Source organism: Phoca vitulina, unplaced genomic scaffold (assembly GCF_004348235.1).
Source record: "Phoca vitulina isolate PV1807 unplaced genomic scaffold, GSC_HSeal_1.0 scaffold1, whole genome shotgun sequence".
NCBI classification, from domain to species: domain Eukaryota; kingdom Metazoa; phylum Chordata; class Mammalia; order Carnivora; family Phocidae; genus Phoca; species Phoca vitulina.
In genome coordinates this window covers 71,024,831-71,044,855 of record NW_022589704.1, presented here as the reverse complement: position 1 = coordinate 71,044,855, position 20,025 = coordinate 71,024,831, and the positions used below count along the sequence as shown (strand labels likewise).

The following is a 20,025-nucleotide window of genomic DNA, read 5'->3' as shown; positions in this document are numbered from 1 at the left end:
TGCATGGACCACAGAACTAGTGTTTTGCCATGTAGGCCATGACAAACAATGCCTCAGTTTCCTGACCTAAAAATGGAAGTAGTGTTCTTCTCCCAAAGTTACTACCACCGAATGAATTAATGTATGTAAGGGCTTAGCCTTGCGTGATCACTGAATACACGTTCTATTTACTTTGGGATATTCCATATCTCCTTTCCTATCTAGCATCACTGTTTACTGTGCCAGGTACTGTGCTAAGCCTGGGAAGCAGGTCCACCTGTCTCTGCTCTCATGGATGTTCCACTTGGAACAGGAGGCTTACTTGTTCATCTTTTATCTCTGTGATATTACTGAGGCCTGAGTTGGGGAGGCTGGGGACCATATTTGAACCTAGGTAGGTCTGCCCAATTCCAGAGGCTCTGCTCTTAACACTCTGACTCCTCAATGCCAAGTATTTCTTACAGTTAGCAGTTGGCCTCTGAGCAGAACACAGTGATAGACCATTAAATGGATGGGCATGGATGCTTTCTGAAGGCTCTGGGTGATGTTGCGGTTCGATGTTCCAGCCATTTCCATAAAAACCATTGTACATCCATGTGAAATAGCCCACGTTTTAAGAGTACTTACTATTAGAGAATATTTTTGAAGGATATATGGGGTAGGTAGATTGGAGCCTGTAAATAGAGCTGCTGTTGGATTTGCTGTTACTATACCCTGAAGAGTTAAGGTGAGCAGAAATTTACAGGTGTCTCTTGAGCAGTGGCATGTTGCTGGTTGGGGCAGTTTGAATCATTGGGCAATAATAATAAAGGGCTTGACCTCCTCTGAGTCCTTTAAGTGGAAGACAGCAGACGGTGGGGGGAAAGATGCCTGTGATTTTTTTTTTTTTTTTTTTTTTTTTTTTACCACAGAGAATAGGTCAGGAACCAAAAGTGTAGAAAGGTTCTCGTACTTGTCCTGCTTCCATTTCTTCCTGCCCTGTTAGAGCCCTTCTTCCTAATTTCTGGCTCCTCCATAGCAAATATGTTAAATTTCCCCTTATACCCCCCTCCCCCTAGTCTTCTCTCCATGCATATTTATATAGGGATATGTGTATGTTCTAGATAAAATCTGAGTAAACTACGCTTTGTATTTTGCTGTATAGCCTACGTCCTCCGTTCATACTGTGAATTCTCCCCCTTCCCCTATAACCATTCCAATTTAACCTTTGAAAAATCCCCTTTCTGACAGGGTTAAATAAATTATGGAGACAGCCATGTGATTGAATACTGTGTTAGCCATTTAAAAACCATGATTTCTAAAGTTTGAAATAATATCCCTGTTTGTCAAGTACCATATGCTTCTTTGATGATGTAGCCTGTTTTAATGTGTAGTACATTGTAGGCGCTGGGAATTGGATTATTTTTATACTGATGTAGATGCTTTTGCAGTAAGCCTTTAGATGGCAGCATCTCTCACCACAGACCACACTCTGAACGGAACTCCTTAGACGCATAAGATGTTTGATGCAGAAGGATGCTCAAGATCCGCCTGACCCACCGTTTCAGTGTGCGGTGACGGAGCCAAGGCCCGAGAGGATCGGGGCTGTGGCTCAGGGCTGAGCACGAGGGAGGGCTGTGGACCCCTGTCTGTCACTCTTTCCACCAGCTTTTCCCTTACTGATGTGAAATGCTCCCTGTCTCTGTGGCCTTGTGAAAAGTGCACTTTAAGTAGAAGGCAACCAAGGAAAATGAAAGTCAAGTGGGTGATTCTGGGCCAGATGTAATGTGATGTTTGAAAGGAACAGACAGGATGGGCAGTCTTTTTTTTACGTGGCTTCATTTAGATATAATTCGCATATCATACAATCCACGCATTTAAAAAGTGTACACTATAGCGATTTTTAGTATATTCCCAAGGTCGTGCAGCCATCACCACTAATTTTAGGACATGTTAATCACTTCAAAAAGAAGTCTCATGCCCTTTAGCCATCACCCCACTAGCCTGCATATCCCTCAGCCCCTGACAACCATTCGTTCTTTGTTTCTATAAATTTGCCTGTTCTGGATATTCCATACGAATGGACCCCTATAATATGTGGTCCGTGGGGACTGACTTCCTTCACGTAGCATCCTGTTTTCAGGTTTCCTCCTGTCGCATAAATCAGTACTCTATCCCTCTTTGTTGCCCAATACTGTATGGATAGATCACATTCTGTTGTCATCAGCTGATGGGCATTTGGCTCTTGATAATGCTACCACAAGCACGGGTGTGCAAACTCCTTTGCGAACATGTGTGAGTATAGAAGTGGAATTGCTGGGCCCTATAATAACTGTGTGTTTAACCTTTTGAGGAACTGCCAAACTGTTTTCCGAAGTGGCTGCCCCTGTTCATTGCCACCACCAATGTGTGAGGGGTCAGTTCAGTCTCACTGAGAATTCCAGATTTTCCGATGATAAGTTGAGGTGGAGGGGAAGGTGAGAAATAGGACTGACGGGCTCTCTTGTGTCCCCGAGTCGCATGCTGGACCGGCTTCTGTGCCTTTTTGAAGGCGGCTCTGTCATGTGCCAAGAACGCCATCGCCTTCTCTGCCCCACACAATTGCAGTGCGTCACCAGTGTGATAAAATGCCGCTCGGAGTGTGTTGATGGGACAGCCTGGCTGTTTGTAATCCTTGCCTCCTGACTTTGGAGATAGCAAGCAACCCAATCGTCTTTGTCCCAGTTAGAGACAAATTCCAAATAAAAAGCCCGTTGCCAGAAGCTGTCCAGGTTTGAACATGTCAAAGTCGCTCCTTGATGTACATCAAAGACAGCTATAGAGTCTTCACAGCGAAAGAGCAGCTTTTGTTTTTGTTTTTGTTTTGTTTTGTTTTTGTCAGAGTTGACATTCTTGAAACTGAGCTTACCCATTCCTGCTTTGGCAGCCAGGCTGGACATTCCCGCGTCTGTACTGAAATGACCGTGTGTGTGTTCAAGGGAGGAGAAGGGGCCGGCTCTTCCTTGAGGCGTATTTGGGTCCTGGTGAGGACACACGCTGTACATGCCGAAGCTTTGTTTGCGTCTGGAAAAAATTAGCCACACTCAGATCTTTTCCACTGCAGGTCCCGTCAGGAAGCCCAAGTATGTGGAAAGCCCCAGAGTGCCTGGAGATGCAGTTATAATCCCGTTCCGAGAAGTGTCCAAGGCAGCAGAGCCCAATGAGAATGGTAAGAATATGTTTTCAATGATTTTTACTCCGAAAGATTTTTACATAATGACATTCCATTTCTGAGTGAAACTTGAGTGCCTCTTGTAGGAATGCTTTGCCAAATTGAATTCTATTTGGGAGGTCTTTCCCCCCCCTCCGCCAGTTCCAGAGATCTGTTGAGCTAATGTAAATTCTTGGAATTACATACACCGTGTAGGAATAGTCGAGTGGGTGCATATGCATTGTTTAAGGGTTGAGCCTTATTTCCTCTCAATTTTGACCTCCCCAGCATGGGGAGATAAGGAAAGCCAGCCAGTAGACGGCTTCCAGCACTCTTCTGTTTTGCTTTTTCGGTACTCCATCGTTTTGGAGTATTCAATAGGCTTTGGCTGAAAAGCTGACACTTTCACTGGACAGGCTTCTGATAACTAGCCTTCTTAAAAGCGTTTGGTAGCTTTTGAAAGCTTTTTGTCTTTTAAAGTTTTTCTTTAGGGAATGTTGAACTAAGAGCCAAAATAAAATAAAAGTCCAAATTAATTGAAATCTTTTAGTAAAGATATTTTATACCTTTTTTTCTAGATCTGGAAATGAGTGTAACAGACATTACAAACTATAGTATTTCATGGATATATTAATTGTTCTTTATTTCTTAAATCAGTTTGGGGATTTTCCATTTGTTCCATTCCTGGGTGGCAAGGGGTCCCCAACTCATGACTCCATGGTCTTTAATTTGTATGTTTTGAACTTGTATCCTATTTTCCTGCAGAAACATGTGGTTAGGAATCCTGGCTTATGTAGAGAAGCCCATTTTACCCTCAATGTAGATACAAGTTTATGTAGTAATGCTGAAAGAGAAAGCTCATCCCTATTTCCCCTTTGGAATACCTGGCATCCTCCTCTCCCTAATTGTGGGTAGTCAGAGGTACAGCTCCTTTATGTTCTAACCAATGTGTGTGCATTTTGTGTTTCTGTGGTTATGTACTGTAGAGAGGTATGAAGTAGGACATGGTAGGAAAATGGAATAAGTAGGGTGGTGGTGAAAATAAACCTAAAAATGAGCTGGGAAGAGGATTTGGCAGAAGATAAACCTCAGCAAGGGGAGTTTGGAATGGGTGGGAGATGAGATAGGGCCAGGAGCTGGGCATCGTGGGCAGGGAAAGGTGCTATTGCCTGCGTCTTGGCATGAGAAATTGTACTCTTTCCCTTCTGTCCAGGCACCAGGCTGTTTGGTTTGGGTAAGAGGTTCACAACTAGGATTTGTGCTGAGGAGGGGCAGGGTGCCAGGTGCATGGTGGTGAAGAGGGGAGAGTCCCCGGTGGTGTCTGGTTAGGATGGCCATTCTACAGACATGAGGACCCTCTTGGTGGTGAATTCATGGTGATGGGCATTTGGTGATTTTCAGATCTTTTCTCTCATTTCTATGCTGGATTTTGAAAGAAAAATAAAAACCTGGTCCTCTGAAGTGAATATCAATGATCAGATTTACCAAGCCATTTGCCCATTTCGGAATAAACCACCCCTTACCTTCATCCCCACCCTCCAAAGCCTTTGAAGTCCTGGTCATTTATGCCCTTGGTGTTTTGACTGGCCTAGACTCCATGATGTAACCTTTCTCCCTGGTGGGGAATACCACTGAGGTCCTGTGTAGAGTTTAGGACTCCCTCTGGGGTAAGAGTGGGGGAGAAATTTAGGATTTGTATTGGGCAAAGAAGAGAGGTTAAAAAGAGTTCCGATTGTCAACTTTTCTCCTCTTGCCCAAGGCAGAATCAGCTATCTTTCTTGGGGGAGGCTTTCTCAACTGCTTGGCTGCCCGGTGAACATTCAAGTGTAAAGATTGATATTGCTGGCATAGTCTGCAACCCAAGCCCTCAGATTCGGCATTGTCTGTCTCCAAGGGGACTGAAATTATGACCTACCTGGGCTCTGAATACAGACCAGAAGTTTCCGGAAGTTTGGCCTAGAATTAAGAAATAGGGTACGTTTTCCCTTTAAGTGTTCAGGAAAAGGGGAAGAGGTACGGTTCATGTTTGTAAGCATATGGTCTCGTGTGGATAGCCATGATGTTGGTGGAAGCCCCGGCAGTTATCTGTTGGTTCATGAGAAAGTGGTTGCTTAACATAGTTCAGCTGGACAATTAGTAAAGGATGGTGTGTTTTGTAATCCCCAGGGAATCTTTTACATTTCAGTAGGGTTCATTAAATCTGCCATATTAAAGTGTAAATTTTATGTCCAGGTCAATGAACCTAAAGGAGAGGCTGAAGCAAACTACAACTAATTGAGTTTGGGTATTAACCCAAGCATTCACTAATGTATGGTAGACAAACCCTACTCTCTAGGGTTGAATATCAAGCATCATCACTTAAGTTTTAACTCTTAAAATTTTGTCTTAGCTTTTCATATTTCCTTTGGGCATTTTCTTTTTAATCTTTAAGATGTTTTTCTGGATGCTGTCAATGACAGCATTTCCGTATTTACCGGCCTAACAAACTATTGGAAACAGCTCTTTGTGAAATGCTTTCAAAATTTCCCATAGGCTCATGAAATATCAAGTTACTCCTAAATGTTTGAAATACCCTTCCCAGGCTAAGCTGCTTCGTTTTATGGTTTAGCTCCATAAATTCTTGATTCTTAGCTATTTGAAATTTAAATCAAAGCAAAGCAAAACCAATGAGCACTTTGAATTTGTTCATTAATTTATAAGTAATTGTATTTATGCAAATTTGCATATTTTAGCCATCTGGAAAGTGGTTTGTATGATATGGGCAGATGAATATTTTTATTATGTGCGAAGAATCAATCTGTTAAAGTTTACATTCACCTGGAAACATCTTTAGAGAAATATATTCTACTTTATTCAATATTCTAAAATATTTTGGAAAAACAGCATTTTCTACTCTGGGGAAAAAGAGTGACTTAATGAGCTCCTCAAACAAAATACAATCCCCCTTTTTCTATCAAATAGTTCCAATAACCTGTGTGTCATACAGAACATGTTCTTCACAAATGAGCTTCCTATTGCTAAACTAACATATTATTTAGGGGGAGAATGTCATTTACCCACAAGACAATACCTCTGCCTTAAGGGAAAATTTTATTTTTATTTATTTTTTAATTTTTATTTTTTAAAGATTTTATTTATTTATTTCACAGAGAGATAGCGAGAGCAGGAACACAAGCAGGGGGAGTGGGAGAAGGAGAAGCAGGCTTCCCGCTGAGCAGGGAGCCCGATGTGGGGCTTGATCCCAGGACCCTGGGATCATGACCTGAGCCGAAGGCAGACGCATAACGACTGAGCCACCCAGGCGCCCCTTAAGGGAAATTTTTAAAAAACAACAGATAAATTAGGATTATTCAATTACTGTAGGATCACAGCTGTATTTCTTTGAATTAGGGGCAACCATAATCCATTTAGGTTTGCTTCCATCTGTCATTAGCTACTTGAGCAAGCTTTGATGGGGAGGGGTGAGAAAGTTTTAGTCTAATGAGTCATTGCTTGGTGAAGATCAGTCTCAAAATATGATGAAACTTTTCTTCTGGCAATCTAGTTAGCAAGTAAAACTAACACATATGAAACAATAATTACATGCAAAGCTATCTTGGGAGGAGTGTCTTTTTTTTTTTTTTAGATATGTTTAAATAAATACTGACACCTTATGTTTTTGATTATAATTTCAGACATCCAGCTTCTTAGAATGGTGATATGCCATTTGACTAATAGTTGATTAAGTTTTTAGTTAGATGAAAGTTCAGAAAGGGGATGTGCCTGGTATGTGTACCATGGAAGAGAGACCAGAGGTAGGGTATCCGTTCATTCTGCAGTTCCTTAAGTAAATATTAATTCTGATGCTACGAAAAGCACTATTTTGGATGCATTTGAGATGGGTTATCAAGCATAGGTTCTTTCTTCATGGAACCTTAGAGTCTCATTGGGGATTAAAGACCTGTATATGCAGAGTGACTGTAATGCAAGGGGGGAGTAGTGTTGACTAATCCAAGCTGGGTGCCCGTGGAGGAGCTGAGTTGGAAGGATTTGATTACCTTAAGATTTACCTGACAACGAAGTATAGGATGCAGTGGGGGCAGGAAAGAGACTAGGGTCAGGGAGATGGTTAGGAAGAGGTTTCAGTAGTGAGATAAGACAGAGTAAGGTCTCAAATTAGAACAGGATCAGGAAGGAAGAGGTGAGGAATAGGATGATTCTTGAGAAATTGCATGGACCTAGAAGCCAGAAGAGACAAAGGTGATGAGATGACTTCAAGGCTTTGAGACGACATTCAAGGAGCACTAAGAGAGAGGGAACCATCCGTTTTGGTTTGAGTTCAGTTTCAGGCACGTTGAGTTTGAGATACTGATGGAACATCTAGGCAGAAGTGCCCACTGAACAGTTGGAAAATCAGACTGGGTCTCAAGAGTTCTGGGTATGAACTTTTGTTTAGAGGGAATGTGATGAAATGAGAGGTGTGTCAGACTAGGGAAAGGGTCACTGGGAGAAGAGGACGGAGAAAGGATAGAAGAACCCACAAGACTGTACAGCAATCCTGGAAACTACGGATTTCCTCTCTGAGTGTCTGATGTGACAGGTGCCACTTTCCTCCTTGTAGGACGGAGGATTAGCAAGGTCAAAATTATAGGAAAATCAAATGAGGAGATGGCCTTTTAAAAAGACAACATTACTGTGCCTACCAGGGCTGTTTCAGGAGGCTAGCGAAGGTGAATGAATTTAAGTTGTAGGTAGGCGAAAGGGAAATGGAATTGGTGGGGATAGACCATTGCCTTTTTGCCACAAGGCTTTGAGCAGGTAAGGGGAGATGAGAGATCAGTTAATAGATTGAGAGGTGTATACAGCAATGGCTTTTTATTGATTTTAAAGAAAAGGGAGAATTTAGCACAATTGAAGACTTAAAGCAGAGGTTCTCAAAAGCATAGGCTGTAGGGTGCCTGGGTGGCTCAGTTGGTTAAGCGACTGCTTTTGGCTCAGGTCATGATCCCGGAGTTCCGAGATCGAGCCCCCGGGCTCCCTGCTCAGCAGGGAGTCTGCTTTTCCCTCTGACCCTACCCCCTTTTGGGCTCTCGCGCGCTCTCTCAAATAAATAATCTTTAAAAAAAAAAAAAAAAAAAAAAGGTATAGGCTGTAGACTTCTAGGCATTCCCAAGACCCTCACTGAGGATCTGTGAGGTCAAAACGCTTTTTGTAATGATTATTAGGAAGATATTTCCATATCTCTTGCATTGACATTTGCACTGATGGTGCAATTGTTGGTAAGACTGAGGCCTTGGTGCACATTGAGGTGGGGATACCCGCTGTGGTAGAGCTAGGCATAGTATTTTGCACCACCGTGCACTAGCATTAAAAATAATAACTCACTGAGTAACGTCCCTGACAAAGTACTGAAAATAAGGTTATTAAATCTTGACCCTAGATTGATCTTTCAAATAGTCTGTGTGGTGAAAGGGGAAGTCTCCCCAAAGCACTTCTACTGCATGCTGAAGTGTAATGGTGGTCTCAAAGAAAACTGCTTGTGTGATTGTTTTAATTGCAAGCTGACCTAGCCAATTTTTTAATGGAACACCATTTTTACTTGAAAGAATGACTGGCAAACCATGGTTATTCAGAATTGGGTATTTGACACACATTTTCTCAAAAAGGAATAAAATGAGTGTGTCATTTCAATTAAAACAAACTGACGGATTCCTTGCTAATGATAAAATTTGACCAAGTGAAAACTTAGGTTTTTGGGAATTTGTATCTGTCACCTTGAGCTTGATGGCTTCTCAGGACTTTTCATTTGAGATGTGGTGATATTAATGTGATATTTTGGTATTATATAATAAAATGTGTCAGCACTTGCAAGATCTGCAAAACCAATATTTTCCAAATTACTCAATGCATGATGTTAAAAAATCATGGGTAAAAATTCATTTGACGCTTGTAACAGACTATTGACTTTTTATTGTAACAGAGTACAAAAAGTGTATTCATACAGATTCAAAGTCAAGAGTAGAGCTAACCTTTAAGAAATTGCTACTTGTCAAATTTTGGTGCGGTATCAATGAAGAGTATCTATTTGAGAAGGCTCCTCCCTTTCCCATCTACATATCTCTTTGAGACCACACAGTTCTTCACATGCTTGAACCAAAAGAAGATATCACAACAGATTGAATGCAGAAGCAGACATGAAAAATCTAGCTGTCTTCTATTAAATCAGACATTAAAAAGAATTTGCAGAAGTATAAAACAATGCTATTCTTAACTTTTAAATTGGAAAATATTTTTGGGGCCCCTGGCTGGCTGGGTCGGTAGAGCATGTAACTCTTGATCTCAGGGTTATAAATAAGTTCAAGCCCTATGTTGGGTGTAAAGATTACTTACAAATAAAATCTTTGAAAAAATTTTTTGTTAAAAATGTTTAACATGTAGGTTTTATGAACTTAAAATGAAGTAATATAGATTTAAAAAATTCTTAGTTTTAATTTCTAGTATGATAAATATCAATAGCCCATATATACCAAAGCTCTTTGGAGTTCTCAATTTTTAAGAGTAAACCTGAGACAAAAAGTTTGAGAACCACTGGCTGTGAGGAAGGAAAGGAAGACAGGGAGAAAAAAAAAGAGATGAGAAAATTGGTCCAGAGTCTGATAGTTATCTAGACTTGAGGGGATGAGGACTTGATAAGTGGCAGTATGACTGGAAAGAAAGAGGCTAATTCAGGAGACATTTTGAAAGAGGAAATAGTAAGGTTTGATACAGTTTCAATATAGGGTGAATGGGATGGAGAGCTTAAAGATAACTTGTGTGATAAGTACGTTTTTGTATTAAGTAAGGACTAGAAGTCAATTAATGGCAGTCAGCTCAGGTTCATGGGTAGATGCTCCTCTATAAATACTATTTTTGGAAAATCAAGGAGGGAAGGTGCCTTAGGAGAAGGAGCAGTCAGGAAGAAATAGGAAAATGCTTGTGAACAGAAGTCAAGGAGGGCAAGAAGTTTAGCAAGAAGCAGGTCATGGACATTTAGAAGCAGAGGAAAGGACTAACATCCATCAAGGCTGTGTCTCATTTAACGGACTCAATTCAGAAGTACTATTTTGGAAACTGTTATTAAGTAAATTGCTCAAGGTCACATGGTAGTAAATGGCTGAACATTGCCAACAGTGTCCAAGCTCCTAGAGTTTGAGGAGGATGAGAGCAGAGAAAGGGCTTCTCTTGATAGAATGATCTTTGGTCATCCCCAGGGACCTCCACAGTTCTAACAGAGTCGGACTTGAAGAAGAGAGAATGATGAGATGAGAAATGAAAGCAGTAAGTGTGCGGGGCGCCTGGGTGGCTCAGTCGTTAAGCGTCTGCCTTCAGCTCAGGTCATGATCTCAGGGTCCTGGGATTGAGCCCCACATCAGGCTCCCCGCTCGGCAGGAAGCCTGCTTCTCCCTTTCCCACTCCCCCCGCTTGTGTTCCCTCTCTCGCTGTGTCTCTCTCTGTCAAATAAATAAAATCTTAAAAAAAAGAAAGCAGTAAGTGTGGGCCAAGTGGGAACAGTTCAGTAATTAGAAAAAGGAGGAAATTTGTTGTCTTGAAGGAATAATGAGTTCAAAAAAAGTTACTTAAGGCAGAAAAGTCATAAACAAAAAACTATTTTTTGTTAGTTAAGAGAAATAGAAACACATTGAATATAGATAGGAATCTGTGAAACCAGAAAATGAAATAATAGTGAGAAAGTGGGCTCTTGGTGTTAGAGTTGGTATAAATAATGACCAACTTTGATATAGCATCTTATCTTAAAGATGCTTGGTGTACAAGGTATTTTCTCACCTTTTTTTTTTTTTTTTTTTTTTAAGCTTACAACCTTTAAGAAGTGGTTATGGCCACTTCCCTCATGAGGAAATTGAGGGTTAGAGAGGTTCACACTGAGTGGTCCAGAAGAGCTTTGATAGAGAGAAGTCCTTTCTTCTGAGACTGTAGGGAAGGATGGGGGGGATGGTTATAAGGGGCACAAATGGATTTGACTTTATGATGGCAGTAACTGAGGAGCTGGTCAGTTTATGGACTGTACCTGAGGGTTGGTGCTGCAAGTCCGAGTGTGATTAGTTAGAAAGAGACAGGAAGTGACCCAAGAAATTCCCTTTGCTTTTCTCCACTTGATTATTCCATTATGGTGTGATATTGAGGATTCCATGAAAACATTACTGGGAAGGATTATCACTCTCCACTTGTCTAATGGATTCCCAGGAAGTTATTCTTTCAGCTCCAAATACAGCCATCATAAATTCTTTGGATATTTAAATTCATGAGATGTAAAGTGTTGCTAAGAGATGATGTCTTTCTCTCCAGTTCTTATCCTGCTGGTTTTGGGTAAGGTACACTTTTTATTGATGAGTGATTTAATATTAACTACACGAATGAAAATACTTTCCATTTAGAGTGTCCCACTGGATTTTGGTTTGGGGCTCATTTTGCAGTAAGAATGAGCTCTAAGAAAATCTTATCTGACTGTTCAAATCTCAGTATTTGGTGATCGACTGTGGAAGTAGAAATGCATTTTAATTTCACAGTCCAGTGTATCAGTGTGAGTTTGTAGGCAACTCATCTCTCCCAAAATGGCACAGTCACTCTTCACCCAGGGGTCCTTCTGCCAGAATGAAAAGTTCAGAGAGAGAAAGCTGTGTATGTTAGGCAGGGGGAAATGTGGACAGCTTGATGTGGATTAAGGGATTCAAACTGAAGGGGGCTTCTGAGGGGAAGGTCACTGGAATGACATTTGAGAAAAGAGAATAATATGAAAAGACAGTTGGGAAGCTTTTGGACAAAATGAAATTGCAGTGACTTACTGGTTGCTAAACCTGAAATAAAGGACGTCTGTTCAAGCATCCCGAACCCAGGTTGGGTTTTGGAACTTTGGTGGCATCCAAGTACAGACTGAATGGTTAAGAGAACAAGTTGATCATGAGCTTGGGGGAGTGTCCTGTCAATTCAGACATTAAACCTGGGAATTGCCACAGCTCCCAACTCGTCTGAAGGGGGGAGGTTTGGATGAGGAGTCAGCTGTCTTTGCATAAATATATATGTTTTAATGAAAACCTTGGCAATTTGGGGTGTCTGCGGACACAATGTGGAGGCAGCAGTGACTCCTAAGGGGGCACCCCATTCCCCAGGGACCTACGTGGGATGCAGGGTCTCAGAGTGAGCCCCATGTGAACAACGGGCTGTGGCCTCATTTGTTGTCACGGTAAATTCTGTGGCAGCCAAGCTCAGTGTGCCTCCACAGCTGCTGCCAACTGGGAGTGTTTCTGGCGCTTTCCCTGGAGTTTCAGGTTGAACCAGAAGCTAGACATTCAGGGGCACATTCACAGTTGGGGAGCAGTATAGAGATTGTGTCGAAAGGAAAGGGAGGTGTGGAGTAGAGAAACTGCTGAGTTCCGCCCCCTTACCCGCTTCTTCCTCTTGCCATCTGCATCCTGTTGGCTCCCTCTGGTCCAGCTGCCCCTTGAGATAAAAGAGCTGCCCTGCCTGAGCCTTGGGGCGAGGGAGGGTGGGACTGATCCTGTTCTGAAGTGGTTCAGCCCTTGGGTGTGCCTGGGTTTTGCTGATTTGGTTTGGTTCCTGCCTGCTTTTCCCAATGCCCAAGTACTTTGGGAATCAAAATATGGTGGAACTCTCTGGTGGGAAGGGACCTTTTGTAGAGTGGCCTTCTGGGTGTGGTTGACCTGCCCCGGGGTGCTCTCTTACCCCTTTGGCATGGGGCCACTGCCCCTTCCTGGTACGAGTTTAACACAGATGATCCAGAAACATGTGGGCTCTCTTAACCCAGAACAATCAAGCCTTGGTTATTTTACCCCTGCAGTTTTGTTGAGCAACTAAAAAAAATCCAAGCTGGCAAACCACAGTTCTTAGTGCAAACATTGGGAGCTTTTGAGAGTAAGCAAGGGGCGGGATGCTTTTCCTTCCTTGAGGATACAGCCAGCCTGGTTTCCCGTGTAGCTGCTATCCTGGGAGCATGACTGAGCAAAACTGGTATGTGAGTGAGGATAATACAAATGGTCTTCTCAGCTCTGCTGGTTTTGATTTTGCGGTTCCTTACAAAAGGCAACGTTAGCATTGAACTTTGGTGGTGATACTGTAGCTCAAAGGTAACACTGCTATTTTGTTCTTTCCTCATGTTGTATTTCTAAGACTTATTATCTGCAGATTTCCACATCTAGGAAAAACTGGTTCATCAATGTATGGGTCTCGTCTCTAGACGATTAACAAAAAAAGAACAAAACATTAAGATGAGTGAGTATATTACAGGTTGCATATTGTTCTTAAGTTCTAACTTCTGTAAGCAGGGTTTGCTTTATACTTTATTTCATTCCCTGATGGATGCTGATTTAAAAATACATGAGAGGTGTTAGAATGATGTATCATTTCGTCGCCCTTAATTAAGTCCCCTTAGGCTTTTGGATACAAGGTTAACCTATAGCTCAACATTTAAACCCAACAACAGAATTCTTTTAAGTGCAAAAAGCAAGATGAGCAGCTTCTTAGGGGAGGCCAGAGAAGGAAAAGGTTGCAAGCATGCGCTGTGACCTTCAGGTTAACCGCGCATCCAGCATTACCGTGGAGTATGCAGAGAATACAGCCTGATTTCTCTCCATCTCCGCATGAACAGCAGAGTGTATCACTGGGCTTTGTCTCTTGGGACACATTTCGCTGGGATTTAAAATCTTTGTTTCAGAGTGGATTCCTGACGATTGACCCTTGAGTTGGAGTCCTGGTTTGGACTTGGCTGTGGCTGTGGAAACCCGCCAAAGTAGTCCTGCCCATGTTTTGGTTAATGAGAGCTTGGATTTCAGTTTTACCCCAACATTTAAGTAGCTTGGGGCTCTGCCAGCATGCCACTAGGTTTAACTTTATCTCCGCCTCCTGTGGGCATTGGCCACCCCGTCCTCTTGGAGAGTTAAGACGAAAGGCAGGCCTCTTTCCGCCTCTGGTGTCTGAGATGTACCCATTTTTCACATGCCGTGGAAATAGAAATTGCTATCGTATAATCACACTGTGTTCTGATTCAGGTCAGATATTTCACTCTTTGCACTTGGAGTTTCTCTTCCACTGTTTTCTTAACCTGTCACAGCCTCTTAACTAGAATGTATTGCTAGAGGACAGGCAGCGTTGTCAAACTTTGTGCATTTTATGAAAATACACAAAAGCACCAGACAAGCAGCTGTAGCGCGAGCTCCTCCAGATGCAAAACTGAAATTCCCCAGAGGGGCATCTTCATTGTTTTCTTTCTTTGTTCCAGAAGCAAAGGCCGATAATGAACCGAGCTGTTCGCCGGCAGCTCAAGAACTGTTGACAAGGCTGGGATTTTTACTGGGAGAAGGGATCCCAAGTGCCACACACATAACCATTGAAGGAAACAATGAGACCATGGTAATGCCCAAGGAAGACACTGCATATCATACCTGCTCAGAGTATGCGTGAAGGAAGGCATAACCTGTCTTCTCCCCGTCCCTGCGTGGGGGAGTCATTGTTCAGTCAAAGGAGTCTGGGCTGTTGTGTATTGAAATTTACTTCAACAGTTTGTGATTTCTGCAGCGGGGAGGTGGGGCGAGGCGGAAGGGTGCGGAACTCAAGAAAATATCCACGTTAACCTTCAAGTCACCACCCAGGGAAGAGTAGCTGAATGACTTTAAGTGGCTGAAAGAATCCCATATTAAGGATACTCCTTTTATCTTTGTAACACCAATTGTTCTCAGCTGGCTGCTTTGGGATGTGCTTTCCTGTGCGTTTTTTTAGGGTTGAGATTTTGGAGGGTCAGTGGGATGAGGAAAAGATTTGTAGGAGATGAGGCAGAGACAAAATAAGATGCGAGCAAATGGTTTGTGCATGGGAGAGCATTCTGCATTCTAGGGACCCAGCAGCCTGCCGCTTCAGGGTGGAGATGGGTAACGTGTGCATGGCAGTGAGGGGCCAGAGCTCCCGCCCCCCTGCTGCGGAGGGCCTCTGCCAGGGTGTCACGCACTGATTGAGATGGCAGTGGCCACCAGCCCCCTGGCTCTGCGAGCAGAGCCCATAAATCTTCAGGAATTGAATCAGGCTGCTGTGCTCGTGAAACATTACAAAAACAGAGTTCCCAGGTTTTCCGTACAGAGGTCAAAGAACCCATTTGTCTTCTGCAGACTTTAAATGAAAGGAAGTCTGCCTGTTTGCTATTTCTATTTTACGAATGTGCGTTCCCACTAAATTATTTCTAAGACTGCCCTTTTAATAAATAAAAAAAAATCACAGGGGAAGGGGACAGAAGAGAGATTTCTCTTTTAAAATTTGGAAGGCCACATATATATATATGAAGCCGCCTCACTTTAAAAAAAAACTGTTTTCCATGTTCCTGTTTTTAGTTTTATTGCTTTAGCGTCAGAAACAAAAGACTGTGTAGAAGCGTCCTGTGTGAAGCCGCGCTAACTCCTCCTTCCGTTCGTCTTGCAGTGCACAGCTCTGAGCCAAGGCATCAGTCCTTGCTCCACACTAACAAGCAGCACCGCATCTCCTAGCACCGATAGCCCCTGCTCAACCTTGAATAGCTGTGTCAGCAAGACGGCAGCCAACAAAAGTCCCTGTGAGACCATTAGCAGCCCTAGTTCCACCCTGGAAAGCAAGGACAGTGGAATTATAGGTAAGAAGCACACGGCTCGGTAATGGGACGGCTCGATGCACGTCGGCCAGAGCATTCACCAGGCACTTCTTCAGAAGATTTTAGTGTGGTCTGTGAAGGTTGGTCGGCCTGGGCCGCCCTGCTCTTTGCAGACTGCACAGGCTCCACGGATAAGCGAGAGGATGAAGCCTCCGCTCTTACGTTCCTTGGTGTTTATTTTTTATAACCCTGGGCTCATTGGGTGAAAAAATTTCCTGATCAGACCTGACCTGTGAAGTTACAAAATCCTACCTCCTCATCGATTAATTCCATTTACTGGGCATCTGGTCCCACTAGGGCATAGAACCGGGCAATAAAATCCCTGCGTTTCGAGGCGTCTTCCCAGCCCAATCGCAAGGTCATTTATTTCTTCACTTATTTCCAGGTGTTTGTTCTTTAGTTTCTTTTCATGGGATCTGACCGCTGTTTTTGAGGCCAGAATTTTCTAAGGATGTCCACCCTGTGCCCCCACACACCCACACTCACACCAGTAGGTTTGGTTGTCCTGACCTGTGGATCAGGAGACACAGATTCTAGTCCCGACTCTTAGGGTGCTTAGCTAGGTCAACACATGCATAACATTTGAATTCTTTGCACACTTCTTTCCTTCTCTGTTAAAGTAAGGATTCTGATTCCTTCAGTAGTTTCTGGCCTCGGGTACACATTAGCATCAACCAGGGAAAAGAGCCCTTACTTTTCACATCCTCTCCCGGACAGAGTGCCTTTCCATTTCTGAAGGTGGGGTTGTGCACCTGTGTGTGTCAGGTGTCCAGCGTGGCACCTTTCAGATAACAGACGTGTGGGACCGCGGGGTGGATTGTACGGGCCCTCCTCTGCTCCTGGACTGCTGTTTAACATTGGTGCTCTACTGAACATTCAGCTGCTTCCCTTTTTCTGACTTACGCACATGTCTTTGCGGGATATTTTACGTTCTAGTAGGGCCTGAACCCCACTTATTTCCACATTAGTATGTAATCAAAGGGAATGACATTTGAGCTCCTTGTTTTCTTCATTCACCTGCTACTTCAAGTGTAATTTGCAAAACCAAGTTGCAGGTTCATGCACTTTATATTTTGGAGGTTGCCTCAGAAGATCTGTGAGATCACTGGGGCTGGGTGGTGGGCTCCCTGGTATAGACCTCACTGTAGCTTTCTCAGGGGCCCTTCGCATAAGGACGGCCACCTCTGCCCTCAGTTTTCACTTGGATCAGCCTCTCCGGTAGGTTTTTGTTTTGTTCAGTTTTGGTCATCTTATTGAGATGCAATCACATACCATAATATTCACTCATTTAAACCACCGAATTGTTTTCGGTCTGTTCAGAGTTGTGCAGCCATCGCCACAATCCGATTTCAGAACCTTTCACCCCCAAAAGAACCCCGTAGCCATTAGAAGTCACATTCTGTTCCCCCTACACCCCCAGCCTTGCTCATTCGGTAGTCTACCATCTGTCTCCGTAGATATTAGCTGGTTCTGGACATTGCATTAAAGTGGTGGCTTGAGGTTTTCGTAGCAGATTTAAATGCTTTCACTTATTCTGCTGATTTCCTCTTCCCACCTCACTCTGCTTCTCCACCTGCCGTTTAGTCCAAATAATTTTTGCCGGTGTTACTTCTGTCCTCACGCCTTCTGAGCTATCCTCCACTGCCGGGTCTGTGGGGTTCTGCGACAGCCAGGCGACTCCCCTGACGGCATTTACTCTTCTGAAATGTCCTCTCCTCCTGCCTTCAAGGAGTTCAGTGCTGCACGGTTTTTTGGACAGCCCTTTCTCTCTTCATTATATGATCTGGCATCGGCATTGCATGCCTCTGATTATGGCCAAGCCAGTGTCTTGTTGTGACAGAACCTTTTTCAGTGACCAAAGAGGACCCTCATACATTCATTCTCTCCTCCCCGCCCCCCCCCCTTTCTCTCTCTTATTGAGATACAGTGCTGCAATTTTAAAAGTATTCTAAAGAGGGGTAAGAAAAGTTGCCGGTTTGGTTTTCTGTCTTGTCAAAGGAAAGATTGAGCTGCAGGGATACCAAGGCTTTTAATGAGAACTTGGTTGAATACATCCATCCAATCCCAGACCGCTTAGTCCCTCTATTTACGTGCTCTCTGTAGCACCTCAATGTTTTCCTTCAATTTACTTGATCTTGTTTTATTATTTTTGTCTCCATACGGAGGGGAAGGGGGGGCTCTCATTTATATTACTCTGGCTATCTGCTGGGCTCCTGGCATGGTGTTGGGAATGAAAAATTAAGGAGAAAAGAATTGTTGCCACTGTCACGTCGCATCGGAGGACAGAATGTTTAGTTGGTTTCTAAAGAAGATATGCAAGATTCCCATTCCAAGTTGGCATTGTCACGTCTGTTAATGTCAGCTGTATTGTAAGCTGTGTCTTGTTCAAGTTAAATGACACGTTTCATGTCATTGAGGCTGTCCTTCATTCCTTGGCTTCAGAAAGACAAGTTCCCTTTGGCTCAGCTTCACATAAAAACGGTGACAGTTGAGATGAAGTGGGAGTCATGAGGAAATGAAGTCCCCCCAGCTTTGGAGATGGTGCTTCTCAGTGCCTTAGCTGGTCTCCGGCAGGGAGGAAGGACTGTAGGTGGCTGAGAAGCGAGCTCTGTGCTGGTGACAATGTTCCTCTGTTCGCTCTCCTGCCATGACGTGCAGAACTAGAACCTGTCGCCAAGGGACACATGGGGGGTGTGGTAGGGAGGGGAAGGAGGAAAGGCAGGTATTTCCTCTCTGGGCAGCTGGTAGCCACAGCTCTTTGAAGAGGCAGGAGTGGGGGGGCCGGGGAGGGAGAGCGCTTCCTCCTCAATCAATACGGGGTCCGCAGGTTTCACAGCCTCCTCACGGAGCGGGGATCTTGACTCAGTTGTGGTTCTGTGATTGTTGGGGGTAGGGTGTGTGCTTTCTCTGCCTGAGGAACATGACTGTTTTTATAAGGTGTAGCCTGGGAACGGCAGCCTTTAGGCATCTTAAATATTTAACAGAATAAAATATTCAAGAACACATTGATCTTAGTGGGCAAAGATAAAGGTGAAGATACCTTGGCTTCCTGCTTTGGAAGGCCTGGCAGCTGCTTGGTATAGGCCGGTTAGGATCCATATGCTAAATTCCACAGGCTCTGGGGAGAGGGGGAAGAAGTTTCCATTGAATTTTCCATTTCGAGTTGTTTCAGATGTGTCCACCCCTAGAGCTTGGGTTGGGGCGGCAAAGGTGTCGGGGGCGGGCTGGTGACAAATGCACACAGTTGGCGCGGTGTGACGAGCTTTGGGGGGGCTGCCGGCACCCACACGGGGCTCAGAGCTGCATGTACAGTATTAGTACTGTTTATTTAGGGCACCTGGGGGAAATTTCAAATAGTGTTAACCCATCCTTAGAAATTCCTAGCCCTCTTCTTTTTTTTTTTTTTTTTTTAAAGATTTTATTTATTTATTTGACAGAGACACAGCGAGAGAGGGAACACAAGCAGGGGGAGTGGGAGAGGGAGAGGCAGGCTTCCCGCGGAGCAGGGAGCCCGATGTGGGGCTCGATCCCAGGACCCTGAGATCATGACCTGAGCCGAAGGCAGACGCTTAACGACTGAGCCACCCAGGCGCCCCCCTAGCCCTCTTCTTAATATGTAAGCTGATTTCTCAGGGTGATTATATTTAATCTACATAATTTTGCCCAACAGATGCCATGTAGGGAAGGTCGTATTCCCACATGGTCACATGGCCTTGTCGGGGCTGCCACGGACTACCCTTCCTGTGTTCTGTTTCTGCTGGTTTTGATGCATTGCAGGTGAAGAGGATTTTCCTTTGAGGAATGGCTGGCTTAGTGGGAGAAAGGACAGAATCATGACCATTTGAAGAATTTATTGGACCCCTTCCAGTCTCTTTGTGTAGAGGTCAGTCAGGGCTTTGCAGAACCTCCGTGCCCTCTGTTCCAACTTTACTGTGTTATACAGAGGGGAGTCCCACTTCATCCTATTTGAGGAGGTCCCAGCTCTTGAAATGTTCTTTAGGAGTATAATAATTCTGTCATGTACAAATACTGTCTCAGCTGGATGGGCGTAACTGAATTCCCTACAAATATATATATTTTGAAAGTAAAATTTCCTACTCTTGACAGATTAAAATCATTGGCATTACCTAGAAATTACTGTCTGATTTTTTAAATTTGCAGTGTGAAGACCTTCTAAATGTGAAACTATACCCAATCAGCATAAAGTAGCTTCTTA

At 43.6% G+C, this 20,025-nt stretch overlaps 1 protein-coding gene across 6 annotated transcripts in view; it reads left to right on the top strand.

The window, feature by feature from the left end:
• The window catches only part of TANC1 (tetratricopeptide repeat, ankyrin repeat and coiled-coil containing 1), a 229,918-nt gene that overhangs the window by 140,995 nt on the left and 68,898 nt on the right, over window positions 1-20,025 (top strand). For 4 of the 6 annotated variants that reach the window (XM_032410005.1, XM_032409987.1, XM_032410023.1 and 1 more), the window contains 3 exons: window positions 3,062-3,166; window positions 14,418-14,548; window positions 15,605-15,791. In XM_032410005.1, coding sequence (XP_032265896.1) covers window positions 3,062-3,166; window positions 14,418-14,548; window positions 15,605-15,791 — 423 coding nt within the window. The remainder of the gene's footprint in view (window positions 1-3,061; window positions 3,167-14,417; window positions 14,549-15,604; window positions 15,792-20,025) is intronic. The other 2 variants (XM_032410013.1, XM_032409996.1) reach the window with 1 other exon arrangement.